A 20,544-nucleotide genomic window follows, 5' to 3' on the forward strand; every position below is an offset into this window, starting at 1 on the left:
CGATTTTCTATAAAACAATTTATTTTGGCTTTTTCGTATAAACAAAAATCGCTGCATTATCTCTTAACTTAGCGTAGTCGAAACACGCAAAAATTGGAATGGAGTGTTGCTTTCTGTATATAACTTTGTAATTCGCCAAACCATCTTGGAAAGCATGTTGTTACGGGAGAAAAATTTCAAATCAGTTCTGCGCGCTTTATCACGTCATTATACAATCGTTACAAAGTGTACAATTAATACATGTAGAGAATCCTATATGCTAGACACTCCTCCCCCCGCCCCATTCGAGCATATTTTATTTTTTCACTTATTGCGAAACGTCTCGCGAAAAACCCATGATATATCTGCACTCTAAGTGTTATTTTCTCTGTTTATACACAATCGCGCGTTCTTGAATGTACTTGCTTGCGTGTTACGTGAGAGAAACTCCCGGACTGTTTCGTCGATTAGACGCATTCGAAAATGCAAGAGAACGAACTTCGTGGTCGTTTACGTCAGTGACGTCTTACAGTTCGTCAGTTCTAGGCTTGAGCGCCTTGCCTTTGCGATCGTAGCCCTTGAGCTCGTCGGTAGAGTGCTTGGCGATGTATTTGATGAAGTCGTCCAGGTCGCGGCCGCCCTCGTACTTGACCGGGCTGTCCTTGGCGTCCTTGGGTACCCAGAAGAGGGTTGGGAAACCGCGCACTTCGTACGGTGCCGGCACGTCGTTTGCCGCGGCGTCAAACTTGACGATCTCTACGTCCTCGTCTGCCAGCTTATCGCCCAATTCGTCGTACACCGGTGCCAATTTCTTACAGTGGCCGCACCAGGGCGCGTAAAACTCGATCAATGTGTCCTTACCGTTATCGGTTACCACCTCGTCGAAGTTCTTGGCCACCGCGACCTTCACATTACCCGTATTGCTTTCCGGGATCGGCTCGGATTTGAGGTACGGCTCCAGAGCACCGGCCTGCAAATCCTTTAGGAACGTCTCGAACGTCTCCATGGAGAATTCGTCTTTTAGAACGAACTTCTGATTCTTGGCATCTCGCGCCAAAATGACCGGCTTGTCGCCCTTCGCGTAGTCGATTCCAAAGTCGTTCAGTTCATGCTGGAAGTCATCCTTAGAAGCTATGGCGAAGGAGAGCTCGGGGAAGTCCTTGGCGACCTTGATGATCCTATTGCGCCAGTAGTTCGTACCCTTGGCATTCTTCACGTAGTCCACATTGTAGTAGGCAACCACCAGAGGATTCTTGAAGTCTTGCGCGTTATCGCGAGTGCGTACGCCGGCGATACCGTAGCTGTAACGAAATTGGCGTTACAGGGTCGTTCCAAGATTATCCAAAAATTGATAAAAGAACAATACTTACTAGTTTTTGGTAACGAATTTATTCACGTCGCTAATGGTATCGCTGTCTTTGTACACTACGCTGTTATCTTCAAACTTGTTGTGGAGTATCTTTGGCCGATAAAGAACAATTGTGTTCCTGAAACAAGAAGTCCATTAGTTAATGTGTAATATTTCTCGAACAGTTACTTCCTTCGTGCGATCGGACACAGAAAAACCATTTCTATGATTTTTGCGATACATACTTGTGAGACACTTTGTCCAAAACTTCCTTTACCGACGTATGACCGAATCTGACCTTCTCTCTGAGCTTCTTGGAAACGATATGATATGACGCGGACAATGGAGAATCGTCCTTTTCGAAATAACCTATCACACTGACTTCGTCAGTTTCTAGGAACGTCTTGTGGGCTTCTTCGCTGGTCAACTCCTTGGACGCCGGTCCTACTTGGGACTGAAAAGACAGCCGTATGTAAGAAAATTGTACAAACAGATCTCACGAACGAGATAAAAGACAGGAGATGTTACCTTCATGTACTTGACGATGCCAGATGCTTCTCTAGGACCGTTGTAGTCGGATCTGAGCTCGTTACGCTCGAAGATCTTGAGCGTCGGGTAACCGTTGACGGAGAACTTGTTGCAAGTTTCCTTCCCGACCTCCGTACAGTCGACCTTGGCGAGCGTGATGGGTGGCTCGCTGCCTATGAGCAGCTCAGCTGCCTTTGCATATTCTGGCTTCAGGCGTTTACAATGCCCGCACCTGGTGATAAATATTCCTCTATCAACTGACTCGAACGCAACGCCAACTAATGACACATGGTAGCAAACTAACTTATTAATCCCACCTTTGAGCAAGTGTGCAAATAACTCTGCTATATATTTTACATAAAGCTTTAAAAACTATAATCTAAAAAAAATTAGAACTGTCTCTTTTTGCTGTTTTTCTTATAATCTCTACATTCAAAACGTTGATTTTGATAAAGTAAATAAGACTCTTTTTAATTTTTGTACACTTTTGCATAAAATAAGTGTAATCATTAGAAAGGGGAGAGAATGGAGATGAAAAAAATAGATAAAAATAAACTTGAAAAATTCGCATTCCATACAGCTAAAATGAATCAGCCGCTGAAAATCTCCTTATCGTGAGACACCACGTAAAGATAATTGTTCATCAGATTTTGAAATGGAGCCATTAGAAATCTGAATACGTCATCAAAAGTCCGATTGAGTAATGCCGTATGCCGGTGTTTGACGCTTAAGTTAGACATAAAAAGAAGAGCATCTTTTGGTCCTAGCAGATGGAAGGTACGAGTCTTATACCGTCAACGAAGACTCCACATTACAACACGTATTAATCACACGTATTACAACACGGATTAGTAATGCTACAAAGATAAAAAAAAAACTTCTCGAACGTCCGGTGGTGCGTAACGGAGTGCTCCGTTTCCCTTTAACCTGACAATCAGATCCCCGCAATTTTTCTCACTGTCTATCCTTCCTCGCGGATATCTCGTTTTGTTCCGTGGCGAGTTACGAGCGGCTGTTTGCGAAATGCGTGAGCAAAGCGTGACGCGGAAGCGATGCGGAGCCGGACGAGGACGGTATCTCTCTTTCTCTCACCATGGTGCGTAAAACATGACGAGCGTGTTCTCGTGACGCTCGAGCTCGCTCTCGAAGGTCTCGTCGGTGAGCTCCAGGACATCCTTCTCGTCGGCGAGGGCGCCGAGCAGCAGCAGCGGCAGGACAATCAGGCACTTTCGCAACATCCTCACGGCAGTGGGCTGTGTAATCACTGGCAGGTCGGAAGGAACGTCCGTCTATATTCGTCCGTCCGTCCGTCCGTCGTCGTAGACGTGGCTCTTCCACGAAGTGCCGTTGCCGGCGGTACGCGATGCGGGATGCGGACCGCGAGGTGCTGTCGCGCGCCGATTGGCTGGCGCACCGCCCGCCGCCTGCGCGCGCGCGCTTGCGCGCGGGTATATATACTCGGCGTCCGGAAAAAATCTGCCGCCTCCGATAACGAGGAATTTCGTTTTTTTATCCCGCGAGAGTTTGATAAATCGAAAGATTGATGACCTTTATATATGTGTTTTCGCAAATTGAAATCTGGTTTCGATCTTGAGTAGAGAGATAGAGGCGTAAATAAAAAAAAAAAGAAACTACGGTAAGAAAGAAATTTCGCTGCTCGACACACACGTACGTGTTTTTGGTACACCTCGTATACCTAATAGATGTGTAATGTGTACATTACAAAAGACTTCAAGGCGATCGGAGACAACTTCACGGTACTCGCGAGAACAATAAAATTCCTCTAATATACTACGTTTACGCGAGCGTTACCTCTGTAGTAACTTACGATAATTCCTTCGCGTAAACGGGATTTTGTAGTAACTTACGATAATTTACGCGTAAACGTAGTAATAGTCTCTAATCAATTCATTGAATATTTCCAACTTTTTTCAAATAAACCTCTCGATTGTCGCGCTTAATTTATAAATAATCATGGCATCGTCAACTATTATACGCCCAATTATCACGAAGTCTTATGATGTAACGACTTTCACGCTTACAATATGTTAGAATTCTTCTGGCGCTTAAAAAAATTTTTTTAAAATTTGCTAAGGTTTTTCCTTCAGCTTTCGTCCTTCTCGGATGGCCGAGAAGTTTTTTGCGATAAATTATTAAATTATCATGACGACATTGTCAAAACCGCTGAAGAATAGATAGGGTGAATAAAAAGCAATAAGTAATGTTTAGAATCCTCGACATGCACATACTTATTAATTATTTAATGCCGTGGCGGTGCGCTACAGAGAGAGAGAGAGAGAGAGAAAAAAAACTGATCTCTTTCTTTTACTCTAGGAAACTTTTAATAATCAAAAGTCCCTCCGTTCATATACAAGTCTGATATAAGACTATTGATACAACGAAGACAGGTTCCGTCCATTTACACGTTGCGTGTTTCATATATATATAATTTATATATATATATATTTATTTATATTTATATATATATAATTATATTTATATATGTATACCGATTATTTACAAAAATCGTTACATGTATATAAATGACGACATTTATAAACGCGTAATTTTAGGAAAGGTGGAAACGCATTCGTAAGGGATAAAGAGCGAGGATTGATGGGCGGGTGGATGGGAATTGGTGGGAATTGGGGCAGGGGCTCTATCACGTTAAGTTTCCCGAATCCGGAGGGATCGGCTAAATTTTTCAGCGTCGTCGGCGAGACGTTTTGGACACGCCAAGTTTCGGCTTTGATACTTTGCGAGCAGCACTGCGAGGGCACTTCCCTTCCTCCCCATCGCTTCGCACGTATTTCTTCGTGCGTCTGTTTACGTCGAGCCACGAGAAACCGGAGATCTGTCCTTTTTCAACTGCGCGCACGCGGGAAGAAATAAAAAATAAATACATGTTACTTTATTGATATACCAAAGAGACAAAAGGGTGGGAATGGAAGGAAAAAGCGAAGGCGGAAAGAGGGAGAGAAAAAGAAACACGGATAAAAAGGACAGATCCCCAGAAGTGCCAGAATCCCCAGTGCGCGAAACTGCGGCTTTTGAGGAAATTTCAGCGAAGTAGAAATTAGCAGTCCTATCTTGGTCAATAATCGTTAGCCACCTTCGATACAAACGGCTATTAAATATCATTACTATTATTATTTAATTATCAGCTATCCTCAATCCGCATATTTATCAAAGATTCTTATAAAACCGTAGATCCGATCGTTCGCTCCTACTGATTAGAAAAGGGATTGACTTATTTTTTTTTACTTATCAACTTTTCCTCTCATCGACGAGTCTCATTATCGGGCTCGCGGTTAACAGGCTATCGCTATATCGTTATCAAATTTCAAGCATTATTCTCAGTTCACGCTTCAAGTAACTCACACACACCACGCCAAGCTCGGCTTGCATTCCCATGAAGAAACGTAGGTCGCGCGGGGAGAGACGAGGCCGGAAAAAGGGGTTTCTCTATAAAACTCGATTAAAATATAATTCAAATATAAAACGATATATTATTTCGTAAAGGAAATACAAAAATATAAATGCTATAAATACGTTCGGCGTTTTATTTCGTCATGCGGAACGGTCAAGGTATAAAATATATCGCTAGATCATATAGGGTGCTGAAAGAAATCGGCATCGAGGAATACCTCGATCCGCGAACGCGGATCTGCACGAGAAACATTGAGATCCCACGTCTTATTTTATCAGTCAAACGAAAGTTCGGTCGCTGTGCTGCAATGAATTGACGATCCCGGCACAATTGTGAGGCGTTTTCCTACATTTCTTCACGATTCACCGCCCGTAGAATTCAGGGGTGCTCGCATAGTATTCCGCGACTACGGGCAACAAACGAGACTTTCGAGGACGGGCGAAGCTTACGAAGAACGGTGACGATCGACAAAGGAAGAAAAAGACACGGAAATGAAAGGGAAGAGAAAAGAAGAAAAAGAGGAGGGGGAAAAAGCAGAGCGCGATGCAAAAACGCAAGGAAAGCAGGGCAAGCGGGCTTACGACACGCATCATACCGATGCAACTGTACAACTATAATACATTCGTACATCAAGCTATAAATAAAGGGGACAAAAACAAGGGGTCCATTTTCGCCTACGTCTTATCACAGGCTACGATAATTTAAGGATCTGTTTATGTTCGACGGGAGAGGCCGGTCGCGCATGGGCCGTCCTCGGACAGCGAGAAAGGACAAGCAGAAATCTTAACGGACGTATCGTAGAAAAGTGATTTTTCTTCCTCCTCCCTCTTAGGCTTCGCGAGAGAGAAGACGCTCGATGGGTACGTGTCCAGGGATGATGGTAACGACGACGACAACACGACGATGACAATGATGATGTTGATGTTGATGGCAATAATGTTGATGTTGACGACGTTGATAATGTTGCTGATGATGATGATGCTGATGACGCTGTTGAAAACGATGTTGATGCCGATGACGGATGACGCTAATACTGTGCAAAGGACGTGGAACTTGATAATCTTGCGATCACTACATGTGGCCGTCGTCGAATATTTCTTCAGATATTTAATCGCTACATTTGTTTCTTTGCTATTGCTTAACCGTTACATCGTAGATGCGTAGGGCGAGACTATAACCGGAAGATTCGATGCAGCAAAAGCCCAGCTCATTTTCAATTTATTAAAAACATCCAATGGCTTGATGATTAATAGATCTAAAGGCGAGTGTACTTGCCTTCAAAATGGGAAGAAATTTAATAGAATTGACTTTGTTTGAATTTTGATAAGAGTAAATAAATAAAGAGAGAAATAAATTTAATATAAATTCAATTCTCTCCCTTCCTCAATTTTGAGAGTCCTTTTAAGATGAGTTGAGCTACTGTTGCACTCTTCAATCATCGCAGTATAATCATTTAGTATGCGCTAAATTTCTGAACAAATGATAGTTATATAAGAAATAATGATCGCAAGCTGTTGAGAAGCATTACACGAAACACGCACGATAGATTTGTTGACGATTGCGCTAACAGCAGATTGACGAAATATCCAATTAGAAAATTACTGTATTACAGTAAAAATTACAGTATTCTTCGTAGATTATTATCTCGATGTAAAGGAAGTTCTAATAACATCGCGGATAAGCAGAGACAATCGACGCTGAGACAGATATATTTTTTAGGGGCAACTTTTAAAGGGTTAGACCAGTATAAAAAACAAAAAACCGATCCTTTTTTAATTTAAAGAAATAGCATGTACTTTTAAGATTAGTTTGCCGCGAGACTTATGTCGAAATTTGAAGAATTAATAAGAAGTTATGATTACTTTTGTACAAGCGTATTGAAGCTCTCAGGCGCACTACGCGGCAATGTAGCCGATCCAGATTCTGCTTAGTGTTCTTGGGTAAATGTTTTAGTACATTTTCTTACGAAAGTATTTCTCAGGCAAGCTAAAAAAACATAAAAAAAAGAATATTTTTAATATAATTTTACTAAATAAAATTAAAAATCATAATTTATTACCAATATAAAAATATGGAAATATATTTCTATTAAAAAATATTCTTTTTCATGTTCTTATAACTTGTCCTAAAGCTTTCTGAGTGAATGTACAAAAACTGTTATGCCACGGGACATCAGAAAAATGTAGACATTTCAGTCTTCTATCGTTTCCCTTTAATTTATCAAAGTTTTCTAGAAAAAAATTGTAAAAAATACTTATACTTTTCAGGCGGTTACACTGATTTAACCCTTTAAACAACGAAAGAGTTGGCGCAAACAATCTTACTCGCGGAAAAGCTTTCTAAGTGCTCTAAATCAATTGTCCATTCGACACACGTAAAATAGACATGTAAAATAGACAAAGATAACGGGAGTATTGAAATATCTCCCAAGCGAGCGTTCCCAACTGCTCCGACACGCGCCACTTCGCTCATCGTCGTCGACGTGAGTCGGTCACGTCGTTGACGGCGCGGCGTCGCGCGACGTCTTTCGGCGTTCGAGATCCCATACGTAAAGCATCGACGTCTTTCCCTATCTATTTTAAGAACATTATACAATTACGTACGTACGAATGTATAAAATTTGTTTTTTTTCTCTTTTTTTTTACGACTAAATGGGAATGTACGATCCGTTCCTTCTTTCTTCCTCCCGTCGCGCGCGTCCTCGCGACGCGTCGATTGTAGAAATATCGTTACAACGATTTCCTTACAAATACAGAGCGATTGTGTTCGCGAGACGCGCGTTTTCTACGAGGGTCCGTGTCGATAAAAAGAGATCTCTCCTTTTTTTTTATTTCTCTTTCTCTCGTGAAACGATCACGAGATTTCATTCACGATTTTTACTCCCGGGATCACGAACTCGGTACGATTAAAACGCGTCTCTCGCGAGACCATATATATATATATATAAAGTAACATCGACGTTTCTTACGGGAATGTTTGCGATTAATCTTCGGGTTACAAAAGTGTTGCGTGTACGTGTATGCGCGTTGTGTATTGTTGTCGCTTTCTTTTTCTTTTTTTCTCTTATTCATAATGGCTCCAACATTCAGAGGCAATATTTAAGTATCTCTCGGTAAATACACCGCGATCGCGAGTGCTCGCGATCGGTGCTTAAACGACACACGCTTACTTTCGAATGTTGAGCCGCCGAAAGGCATACATCTTGTCATTATGATCGTTAAACATCGAGTTTAAGTTATGGCACACCTACGAAAATTCAACCCGCTAGATCCGCGGATTCGTGCGAATTCGAAAGCAGACAGCGAGAAAATAAATTGACGTGTCTGAACATACGTTTTCTTCCCGATTAAATGTAAAAAGTTAGACGGTACAATTCTCCTTCTCTTAACTCGTCGATCCTGAATCTCTTATGCGCGACGGTAGCGTGTTAATAAATACTTTCTGTTTTTGCGAAGATACGAACGACAAAACGTCAGCTCATTACGTAAAACGGACTTCTCGGAAAAAAAAAGAAAAAGTTCCTATGAATTTAGTGTCTCATGTCTTACGAGCTTCGTATGTATCTTAAATCGTTAGAATTCTATATACATATCCGCTTTAAGAAACTTTAATATCGTTCGTAGCTCTAAGTATTTCTTAAGTTACTTCGATTCCACTTTTATATGCGTTTGCAAATGTTACATGTGCGAAACTTGTCAAAATGCTTTTTTATCTCTGTCTTCGTTTTCCTTCGCATACGAATATTATCGCTATTTGTCAAGACATTGTGCAATTACATGTAACGCTTTTCGTGTTTCTTTTTTTCGTTTTTACTTTATATTTTTTAGACGGAATGAATATACGGATTGTATCGTCGTTTGAGTTCGCTCGGTCCTGACATGATAAAAATTTAAACTATATTTAAAAAAATCTTGCACGATCTAATCTACATCAATAGAATGCAAAAGTAAATACACTCGAGAGCCGATTTGTGCATTGGCCAAAAAGGAAACGCGCTAAATATTCTGGCATTTTTGATATCGTTGCTATGTGAGATATATATATATATATATTTATATAGATATTATTCGACGATAAATCTCGTTTTATATACGTTTTTTCGTATCTTTTGTAAATGTGGGCTGGACACGCCCTCCTTTAAATACTAATAACAGTCTCTTTAACGAGACTACATTAATATCATCACTTTGCGCTTAACACTTTCGTTCTTGGCAATATGGACAAGAAGACACGAGGAAAGAAAACGGAAAGACGGAGCGAAAAAAAGCGATTAAAAAAAGCACGACATCGATCTCAATAACTATGTAAAGCTAATTGCTATTATCAAATATCGAGTCATACATCCCTAGTACAATATCAATAAATACATCGCTCTGGATACATCCAACATGATACATGCATACTGTTATGACACATGGATTGACTCTTATTATTCTTGCGTTATCTGATCCGCGTACGCGAATAACCATCATCTTAGGACCATCGATCGATCGATTTCGCAAGGGGAAATCTTGCTTGTCACACACCCCGGAAATGAACGAATGTGAATGACTAAACTTAAATAGAGGCTTTGCTCGTCCACGTTGCGCCTACGTGGGACTTGTGTTAGTTGTATTACGAGTGCACTAAAGCGAAGTTTAGTATTAATACAAACTATATATTGAGACCAATCGTTTACGCCTGTATCGCAACTGTCGATAACGTATAAAAAAAATCATATCGGATTATTTCACGAGGCAGGCGCGCTATTGCGAGGTCTCGGCCGGACGCGCCGCTTCTACCACCGTTGTCCACAAAAAATACTGCAGCCTCTTCGCACAGAGGTTGAGAACTATGCACTGCATGGCTAGGTAATACGTTTAGTCACTACACCATCACAACGGCATCCTCGCCACAGAACAGGAAAGGATACTGATCGATCATCGTTTGAACTACGTCCTCCAGGTACGGCCTCATAGCTTCAAATCTGCCGAGGTCGTTAAACTCAATCGGTAGTAACGTAGGCCACCAGCAAATCGCTAAGTTCTTGCTATCCATACTGTTGAGTTTACAATTCTCTGCAACTCTGAAAACGTATAAATTTAAATTATAGTAACGGAATAAAGGGTGATATAATTAGAATGTGTCTATTAAAGATTCGTCTCCGCAATTACATTTTCATCGCTTTCACTTACTTTACGAAGTGCTGGAAGATAAATTTGAGAACGTCAAAGTTTACTGGATTTAACTTGTTGAGCATCAGACGCAGGGCTAACAGTCTCCCGCTTCGGTCTGCAATTTCAAGTTTAATGTTAACTCGAAGAATAATCACATGATCTATTATCTATATTCTATAAAACAAAAGTACTAACCTTCCATGTTCATGCAAGTAGCTGACATAGGTTTGCTAATACCTCGTGCACCTGATACATAGGCATAATATGTACATTCTTAAAAATATTTTGCTTTTTGTTGGTGTAAATGTAATGAAAATTTAATAATATGATAAATATTTAAGGACCTTACAAAAAAATTTAAATCAAAATTCTATAAAAATTGATTCAATTTCTATCTCTGATTAAAATTCAATTTACCTGATATATCTTCCAATTCGCTCATGCGTTCCTTGTCGATGAGCGGTGGTAATCTCTTGGAAAAGAAGTCTTTCAGGGCTGTAGCAACAGCATTTACAGGAATATCCAAAGAATGTATGTCAACATTACCGTCTATACGTTAGAAAAAAGAAACAGATCCATGTTATTCATCATGCAAAGTTTATATGGAGCATTAATTTGGCGTTAAGGAAGGAAATAAGAAAGAAAATATAAGATCAGAAGATCAGAAAGCCTTTAACAAATAATATACCTTCTTCGAACTTTTGGAAAAGCAATTCCACGTGCGCACGGTTACCGGGCACCCTATATATCCCTTCCGAATCTAATCCCTCGTCCTCGATAAATCGAACGCACTTTTCGAGGAACAAAGGTATCCGATTCGTTTCGCTCTGTGCAAAATCCTCGATCAAAGGTTGCTGCGACTGACTCGAGATCGGTGTTCCTCCCGGGCCTTTGGTCTGTTTTATCTTCTCCTGTTTCTTCTTTTCCCGCTCTTTCTCCTTCTCCGCGTGCTTCTTGAGCTTCTCCTCTTTTTGCCTTCTTTTCTCCAACTTTTCGTCCTCCTTTGCCTTTTGCTTGTCTTTCTTCCTGGTTAACTTGTCGCTGTCCTTCGACTTATTCAATATACCAAACTAAGAGCAAGCAAAGCAAGTTAATAACATGCGCATTCCGCGACGTCGATTTGCATTATATAAACTAAAAACTTACACTAGGAGAGTTAATTTCACGCGGCGAGGAAACATCCAGACTTGATTCATCATCTGGAATGCCAAACGTATTTTCACCCCTTTGCTTGGCTAAAATAACAAGTTTCATGCAAAGTTAACGAAAGCATAGACACTGCAACTTAATGGAAAACATTAGTATGTATTACATTTAAAAAGAAAAGAGAATCAAAGTTGCTATTAATTAAGAAGCCTCGATTTAAGCCAAAACATAATATTTTTTATACATGCGTCTGCAGATTATTACATTGTTACATTACTGAACTAGATTTTAACGTTGCATTAAATAATTCATTCAAATCATATTAGAAAATTCTCTGCACTAATCATAATTATTAAATTATATCGGTATGACATAACGTCTTACAAGTTATAACAATATATATAAATATTTCTATTAAATTAAAATCTACCACGTTACTTACAGGAGGCGCTGAACATCTCCTGCGTCATATGTTTCATATTAAACGGGTGTTGTAAGTATTGCTGTTGCAGAGAATTTCCGGAAAATCTTTTCCGCAAACTAGTTGCGGCGTATTTATATTGTTTCGATCTGGACCTCGTGTGTTCCGGATCGCTCGATTCGGAAGTATCGGGCGTTTCGCTAGATACTGAAAAGACGGATATATTTCTCTAAATTTTGCCATTCACAGGTGACGTAGGAACTTGTAATGTATATACTTAAGAGAAAGATAAAAAAGGACAAAATTTTACCTCTCTCCGTGGGATCGACGCGCCAATTTTTCTCGTCTTTCATGTTGTAGTTCAGGCCGACTATACCGTCTCCGCTACCCATGCTGGCCAATGACGGCACTTTTGGCGTCGCGACTGGTATTGCCGTGCGTTTCTTGCGTATTCGTTTGTGCGACGAAAGCTTTTTATTCCCTTTGCTCAAAGCATCCGTTGCCCTTTGTCTCTCCAAGGAACTCCACTCCGAATCAGAATCGCTGTATGCTGTGTGTTTATAATAATATAAGTATTGTAAATAATTATATATAAGCTTGGCGTTCCAAAAGATCTTTAACGTAAGAAGAAAAGAGATCTTACATGGCTGTAAGATCTGTAATCCCTTTTCGCGTCGGTGGCGCAACTTGGATTTGTTGTTGCCGATAGAATCTTGCACCATGGCGTACATATAATCGCCGTCGTAGGCTGAGTACATGTTCGGAACGACGTCCTTCACCTGCGCGTACTCGGTGCCGAGGTCCACAAGTTCCGGAGTGGCGAGAGGAGCGTGACCCATTGTCAGTTTCGGGCCGTGCTCGTCCTTCTCGCCGATCGTCATCCTGGCTATCACATCCGTTACATTGGAAAAGTCCTTCAGATTGATTTTCCCGGGCTGTTTCAAAGTCTGACTGTTGCCTTTCGGTCGTGGCTTAGCCTGTGAGATATATCGTCGACCTGTCGTGAAAGCTCTGTGCGAGTAACTGTTAGTAACTCCGTCTTGGTGCATGAATGTGTCCTTTACCCATCCTATGCAAAGAGAAGGTTTATAATTCAATAGTCTTGAAGAATCGTGAATTTAAACATTGTGCGATGAAATTGGTTTTATTATTACTGACCAGATAACTTATTCGTGATATCTTCATTTTTCATTAGATCTCTCTCCCTCTCCTCTCGATAGAAATCGACCTGGCTGTAAATGTCACTGTCGTCGCTCGGTGTGGCTCTGTGATCGGCGAATTGTTCGGTTAATCCGGTATCACCCAGATCACCGTCGGGCGTCAACTGTTCGTACGACTCGGAGCCGCTCCTAAAAGTTACAGACATACTGCTTCACATTAGACTTTGGGTCACAAACAAATTCGGACATAACATAGATCTGTTCGTACGGTTGCTAGAGAGCCGCTTCTAGAATAGTTACCCGTCATCCGGCGTTTGAAGGTGATAGCTCTCGTGTCGTGGTGGCGGCATCGGATGTAAAGCCGAATACTCCAGGGTGCCTTCTCCGCTGTCATTCAAATTCCCCGGCTCCTCCATGTTAAACGCCTGCTCGATCTCCGGTTTCTTTTCCCACACCACTTTGAAGAAAGGCGTATAAAACGCGGCTACACATTAAATCATTTGTTAGAAAACTGAGTTTGCCAAGTATCGAAAATGAAAACTCGAGTTTCTCACTTTTTTGTTGACAGCTGGATGCGGATGTCATAAAATGCGCCTCCAATTTATCTGCAATCGCGTTTCCCTCTGTGATAAGTAGATGACTTAAGTCGCTACTGAAGAAAGCATTCGCGCCGCCAGTATCGGTCACAGCCATTATTTGTATTGGCAGATTTGGTATGTTGGTGGAAAAGGCACTACAAGACAAAAAGAAACATACGTGATGAAAAATATACTTGTAAAATAGAACATTTATTTTTTCTTAGGTGCGCAAACGGCGTGGTGTAAGTCATTAGCACATACTTTAGAGTCGCGAGAGAGGCTTTCCTCTTTGTGGAATAGACGAGTATAAAACCATGTACTAATTCATCTCTGAACGCATTGGCTCCGTGAAAACTCGAGATAATGACTTCGACTCGACGCTTACATTCTCCCAAAAACGTTTCCAAAACTATAGATCTATCTCCGCTGAGAAAGCAGCATTGATGATTCAGTAAAGGACCGAGAACGTTCTCGACCGAATAAGGATCGCCGCAGAACATACACATTATTATCCTGAAATCAAGCACTAAATAAAGTACATACGATTACAGATTAACTAATTAAACGCAGGCATTATGATTGACAGTCTACCTAATATCAGGTTCCAAACATTCGATAACGCTTTGATATATGTTTAAAAAACCAGCTCTGTGGTTTATGGACTGTATAAGTTGCTGCAAAGCATCCTTTACCAATGAACTCGGGAATCTCTTATGCTTCTCCTGCTCCAGATCGTCTATGCAGACATCGATAAACGGACATTGCAAACTACAAAATTGATAAGATTATTACGCGCTCGGCAAGTTTCAATTCCTATGATTAATATGATTAATATACCTATCAGCAAGATTTTGTCCCTCTTCTCTAAGCTTCATAGCCTCCATTTCATCGATACTGGCTTCTGGTATAAACATTATTACAATGGGCAATCCTTGAAATGGTAGTCTGTCCTCTTGCTCTAGATTTGATAACAAGGTTTTCTCTAAAGAGGATCGAATGTATTCGAATGAATCTTCATTCGAATAGATACAAAAGGATCCTATAACAAGAAAGAGACATCCATTGTAGATGATATTCTTATAAAATATACATAAATCTATACACTCGAGAGGATATTTACCATGTGGCATGAAATCGGAGGTAGTGAAGGAATTATGCGGCAGTCCAACATCGCCGTCAATGATGCGATATCCGAGGGTGTAGAGTTGACAATCTATTTCCACTTCGTCGTCGTCCGTTTGTGCCCTTATTTCACGAGCAAATTCTTCGCTTAGCCCGTTACTTCCAAGTATAACTAAATTTAATTGATTGTTGTCCGATGTTAACTGCCACTGGCTACTGTGATTCCATGAGGAAGGTCTGTTAGAACGTTTCCAGATTTTTGTTATAAAATAAATCCACGCTATGTAATCCTGCTTGACGTAATATTGACGTCTTACCTGTGAGCTTTCGTTCCGAGTATTCTTTCTATAAGTGCATCCATGCAATTTGGATAAGCAGGACAATGCTCCCTTATGGGACAATGTACAAATCCCAAATGTTGAAACAACATTAACTTTCTGTCTTGATCTAATCTATCTAACGCTTTGTATCTAGAAGCATAAGAATTTGCAAAATTACATTATACAATATAATGATATTAAATAATAATACATAATAAATCCGGTATATTGCATACCTAAAATCATCCAGTAATGCATCTGTAATATCTTTTATATCATCCTGTGTAATAGTTCCAGTTGGAGCTACACTCTTGAAGTGATAAAATAGATCAGCATGTTCCAACAATAATTCCTATAACATATTATAATATTGATTGCACGTACTCCTTTATATGATACAATAATTACAAATACCTTACCTGAAAATTATGTTTTGCCTTTTCAATAATTTCCTTTTGATGCTGATCATAAATTTCTTGACAATCGTGATGAGAAAGCTCCTCAAAGCATTCCCTGCCCATAAATAAAACTCTAACTTCAGACAAATGTTTTCCAGGCGTAACATAGCCAGTTTCCTCCAACAATTGCTTAAATTGTTTCTTCCACCTAACAGAAATTAATTACAATTGACAAAGGTAAAAAATAACTTTTCAAAATAATAATAATAAAAATTCAAAAAATAAACATGTAAAAGGGCACAATATCAAATGAACTGTAACGTATCTAGCCATTGTTAATATTTTATTACAACAAAAGTCTACTTGTTATATTTACGATAGAAATTAGTAATTCATTGCAATATTAATGCACCTTAAATGTTGTAATAAAATGTTTAATTCGATCTTAATAACCTTGAACCATCTTTGTAATTCATGCGTTATAGGTAAATTGACTTATTAAGTGCTCAAATATTGATTGCTGGCGACAAATATACCTCGAATCTAACATTCTATATAATATATAAGCCCACGCTGTTACATAAATGTTAGCACAGTAAACATCAGAGAATATTTCCAACTCAGATATATGTTATATTATAAACAAGGAAGCAAATAAAAAAGGCAAACATTACCTTTTCGGAAGTCTGCACAAAGAAACACCACCCAGAATAAAGCAAAGCATTAACAAATTGCATATGAATATTATTAGAATATTTCCAGACTATCGAATAAAATGATATAAATTCACTACTAATACTATCACCACTATCACCAGTTCTGTGAAGAACATACATAAACTCGTCTCTGCAATATTTATTTGTTAAAGCGGCTGGACTTGGTTCTACGGAATACTTACTCTAATCGCCGTTGCTCTTGCTGTAAAGCATTTATATGATTCTTAAATACGGTTTCTGCCTCGGGAGTCTCCAGCACGTCGTATGGAATTTTCGTGCCGTTGTTTTCCCCAAAATCACAATCGATCCAGGGTATGTCTTCGGGGCACTCGTAGAAATACTGATCGAAATCGGGATGCGCCTTTATGTATTGCTGCACCGCCGACCATTCTCTGCAAAGCGGCAACTCAGCAATCAACTCGCAAGAGAATTTGCACGAAAAAAAGAAACTATTATTCGCGTGAAACTTACTCGTTAATTAAATTCGATATATCCGGACAGATCTCATGAAGTATATCCGGCAACATGTCCAGGTAGCCCTGTATTTTCTTCGCTATCTGTTCGTCTTTCAGTTTCTTAATGTGCCTTCTGAATAGTCTTTGCGTCGCCTCGATACCGAATAACTCTACGAAGGTGGAGAATTCCTTGAGTTGCGCGAGTTTCTTCGAGGCCTGTGACCACAAGGCGCGATAATCGGTCACGTGTATCCGGATCAATCTCTGTAACGATTCCGTCGACGCGTCCAGGAGTTCCTTCCTGGCCCTGGCTGCTTCGGCGAACGGCACCACTTTGCTGCGCATTTTCGTCTTGTCGATTAACTGCGCCAGGATCATAAACGCCAGATCGACGTTGATGTTCTCGTGCGCCGAGGTCTCGATAATCAAAATCGATCCCTTGTACTCTTTGCGCATTATCAGCTTCTCGGCCTCCTTGACAAACTGCTCGTTCGCGTCGTCATTCTTGGTCGTTACCAGCATTATCGGCTTCTTCGCCTTCATCAAATTGTTCAGGATATTCGCCACAAGCTCAACCTGCTTCTCTATTGCCCTGTTCGGCACGAGGCTCACGTCAAACACGCATAAGAATCCGTCGATGTTCAATTTACCGTCAGCTAGAACCTTCTGCTCGTATTCCTTCTCTATGCCCAGCTGATTTTTACAGATGTACATGAGCTTCTCCGCGCTGGTGATCTTCGTAGAGGCGCATCTTTTCGCATACGGTTCCATTTTGCCGCCTTTGAACGGCTGAAACGACGCGTCGTCTATGAATTCCGTGTGCTCTATAACTTGAAACTGAAACTCCGTCCCGTCCTCCGCCGTTTTCGTTACTTCGCCCCAGTACAGGAAGTGGTCATTGTTCACCACACGTCCGCTGAAGTCAGACTGCAATAAAAACGTTCGATGAGTATTCAGTGGAACGTACGGTTAATCGATAACGAGACGAGACGCGTGGAAAATGCGAGTACCTGCGACAACACCGAAATATGCTCCACGTTGTAGTCATCGCTCATGGAACGCATGAAGCGATTGCACAGACACGACTTGCCGACGCCAACCTGCCCCTTGTCCTTTTCCGTGCCGGAGAGCCCGACCACCGCGACGTTGATGCTCTTCGCATTGTCACTTTTTCTCGCCATGTTTAGCGCGCGACGATACCGCTCGTAGTTTAAATGTCAAAATAAACTTTTTTGTTCTCTCCTTTTAAATGGCGTTGCTCAAGACATAGCGAAATGCCACCGAGAGTTTGCTACCAGTACAGATTTGTCTTTACACCTTTGGTCATATTCTACCCTTCTAGAGCTCTGCGTAGAAAATTGGTTCAATCTCCCTTTGGTAACATCTCTAAACGATTTGAATCACAATTCGCTTGCTCGTTTCAATGAATCTTTATGTACAAACGCGACTGGGTTCTCCAGATTTTTCATCCGTACGATTATCTCTATTCTAGCGTGAAGCTATTACGAGAGATGCGATTAATAGCGTTACGTCGTTTAAATATAAATAACACAGAGCTTGAAAAACCCTTAAAACACTATCTATCGTTAAGCATAGCGTTTATAGTTTAGCACAGCTGTGAGCAATGGTTCTTTGGAATGGCACTGTGTATCTGCAAAAACAAATCAGAAAAACGCATTTTTTAGAGAGTTTTTATGTCAATTGCCTCTCATAATCCGCAACAATTATTTCAGTATAAGATTTACACATAAATTTAGAGATTTCTTTTGTCAATCGTCTTTCATAATCCGTAGCAACTACTTCGGTACACCCCGTCTGAGATTTACGCATAAATTTAGAGAGTTCTCTTATCAATTTATCTTTCATAATCCGTAGCATATACTTTGGTGCACCGTCTTATATTTACGCAGAAATTTAGAAAGTTCTCTTATCAATTATCTTCCATAATCTGCAGCAATTACTTTAATATAAAATTTCAGATTTTATACATAATTTTAGAGATATTATTAATCGTCTTTTCTTTAATACTTTAATCCATAGCAACTATTTTGATACCGTCTCAGATTAATGCACGAACTTAGAGAATTTTCTTGGCAATTGTTTTTCATAATCTGTAGCAACTACTTTGGTGCACCGTCCTCAGATTTAAGCACAAATTCAGAGAATCCTCTTATCAATTATCTCTCATAATTCATAGCAACTACTTTAATGTACCGTCTCAGATTTATATGTGCCTCTTAAAACACAGCTATGAATCACACATTACGCCGACAGAGTTATTCACAATAGCTCCGCTTCATGCTAATCGCATCAATAGGTCATCTACAGAGGGCAGAATTATGAGAAAGTCAAATGTCCATCGAATAAGTTCAGTTCTCTCTCTCTCTCTTCTAATCGATAATAACAAATAAGCCACGATCGACGGGAGCTCTCCACGATTTTTCACTTTTACAGCGAGTCCGTCACGGCCGGCGCGGGCGCCGCGAAATATCCACGATATCGCGGCTCCCTTTTGGAGTACATAAAAAATTATCACGTCTCGCTCTTCCCCGTCCAGGAAGGGGCTCCGCTCTTTCCGCAGTTGCGGAATACATCCGCGGATTCCGCGTGCGTTAGCCGGCTCTCGTCAGTCTCGTCTCCCCGTCGGGGGCTACCTGTACTTTCCCACACTTGCCGCGGGTTTTAGGTGAACGGAGCCGGACGTACACTCGACGGCTGGTAGAAGCGAGAGAAAATCAGCACGGTGCAGGAGAGTGCAATTAGGGCGAACAGATCTAATAGATTCGCTCGTCTCAGCTGTACTATGTTACACTTTCTGCATTCTGAAATAGGATAACTACATGAACTACAATCTTTCCCTCCGTGCTCGTCTTTCTCCTCTCGGAAAGAGGGAAAAGAGACAGAGAGAGAGAGAGAGAGAGAGAGAGAGAGAGAGAGAGAGAGACAGAGAGAGCAAAAAACTGATGGAAAGTGCAACTAAGAGGATATCCCCCGCGAAAGCGCGAGAAAGTCGACGACGCGGCGAAGTTCTTTCGATATCGCAAGGTCCTTTCCCTTTAATCGCGTTACGCCGCTTTTTTGCGCCCCACGTGAAACAGGCGCGCGAGATCTCGACGACGGGGAGGGAGAGGGGGAGGGGGGAAGAGGAGAGGAGGAAGACGAGTGCGGAAAATGCGAGACCGAGGCACACCACGTCGCGGTGAGATCCCGTTCGCGCATCTCCACGCACAGATACATATCCCGGCTTCGGGGTAGCCGGGGGGAGGAGGGAGGGGGAAGGGGGAGACGGGCCGAGTGCGTAGGAGGGTGCAAACGAGCGAACCCCCCGTCCGCGTCGTCGAAATCTCCGAGCCGCTCATCCATTCTCCAATCGACGACGCGGATCTCGCTGCTCCAGCGTGCCCCAGTGACGGATTTCAGATCGATACGCACTGTATACAACGACAGGGTCACGGCGACCGTCTCTCCCCCCGGGGACCCCGTCCAGAAAGGGAGAGGAAAGCGACGGGGGAGGAGCAAGACACTCGCCGCCGCCACTGACGTCGTCGTCGTCGTCGTCGTCGTCGATGCCGCGTTTCGCAAAGTATTTTACACGACGGGGGGTGAGAAGACGACGGGCTACCTGAGTAACAAGGGGGAAGCGCACGGGGGCTGTCTCCTCGGAGGGGGCGCTGACTCGATCCGCCGTCACCGGAACCCGGCCGTGCGGGCGCGTGGTCGCCGATCGTTGTCGTCGTCGTCGTCGTCGTCACCGGGATCCGGGATCCGGGGTCGCCTCGTTCCTCGG

At 41.6% G+C, this 20,544-nt stretch overlaps 2 protein-coding genes across 7 annotated transcripts; both read right to left on the reverse strand.

The window, feature by feature from the left end:
- Positions 1 to 3: 3 nt before the first annotated feature.
- Erp60 (disulfide-isomerase A3) lies at positions 4 to 3,222 on the reverse strand. The gene is made up of 5 exons (XM_071714687.1): positions 2,948 to 3,222; positions 1,856 to 2,087; positions 1,573 to 1,781; positions 1,350 to 1,466; positions 4 to 1,280 (listed from the first exon to the last, which is right to left on the reverse strand). The coding sequence occupies exons 1-5, from the start codon at positions 3,091 to 3,093 to the stop codon at positions 506 to 508; spliced, it is 1,479 nt and encodes a 492-aa protein (XP_071570788.1). The 5' UTR covers positions 3,094 to 3,222; the 3' UTR covers positions 4 to 505.
- Positions 3,223 to 4,174: 952 nt separating this feature from the next.
- On the reverse strand, positions 4,175 to 20,518 carry Rhogapp190 (Rho GTPase-activating protein 190). Of its 6 annotated transcripts, none has more exons than XM_071714677.1 (24): positions 20,380 to 20,518; positions 17,768 to 18,408; positions 16,774 to 17,684; positions 16,485 to 16,694; positions 16,261 to 16,272; positions 15,608 to 15,794; positions 15,425 to 15,540; positions 15,186 to 15,338; positions 14,867 to 15,084; positions 14,584 to 14,785; positions 14,338 to 14,514; positions 14,008 to 14,259; positions 13,723 to 13,901; positions 13,469 to 13,652; positions 13,167 to 13,375; positions 12,652 to 13,077; positions 12,319 to 12,558; positions 12,030 to 12,215; positions 11,588 to 11,676; positions 11,130 to 11,511; positions 10,859 to 10,990; positions 10,637 to 10,687; positions 10,460 to 10,556; positions 4,175 to 10,350 (listed from the first exon to the last, which is right to left on the reverse strand). In XM_071714677.1, the coding sequence occupies exons 2-24, from the start codon at positions 17,936 to 17,938 to the stop codon at positions 10,152 to 10,154; spliced, it is 4,983 nt and encodes a 1,660-aa protein (XP_071570778.1). In that variant the 5' UTR covers positions 17,939 to 18,408; positions 20,380 to 20,518; the 3' UTR covers positions 4,175 to 10,151. The 6 variants fall into 6 exon arrangements, with proteins under 6 accessions (XP_071570778.1, XP_071570777.1, XP_071570779.1 ...); XM_071714676.1 differs by having other exon boundaries at positions 13,167 to 13,357; positions 14,867 to 15,105; XM_071714678.1 differs by having other exon boundaries at positions 11,588 to 11,640; positions 14,867 to 15,105.
- Positions 20,519 to 20,544: the final 26 nt, after the last annotated feature.

This window comes from Temnothorax nylanderi, unplaced genomic scaffold (assembly GCF_030848795.1).
Source record: "Temnothorax nylanderi isolate EJ_2023f unplaced genomic scaffold, tnyl_v1.0 TNYL_tig0145_pilon, whole genome shotgun sequence".
Lineage (NCBI taxonomy): Eukaryota > Metazoa > Arthropoda > Insecta > Hymenoptera > Formicidae > Temnothorax > Temnothorax nylanderi.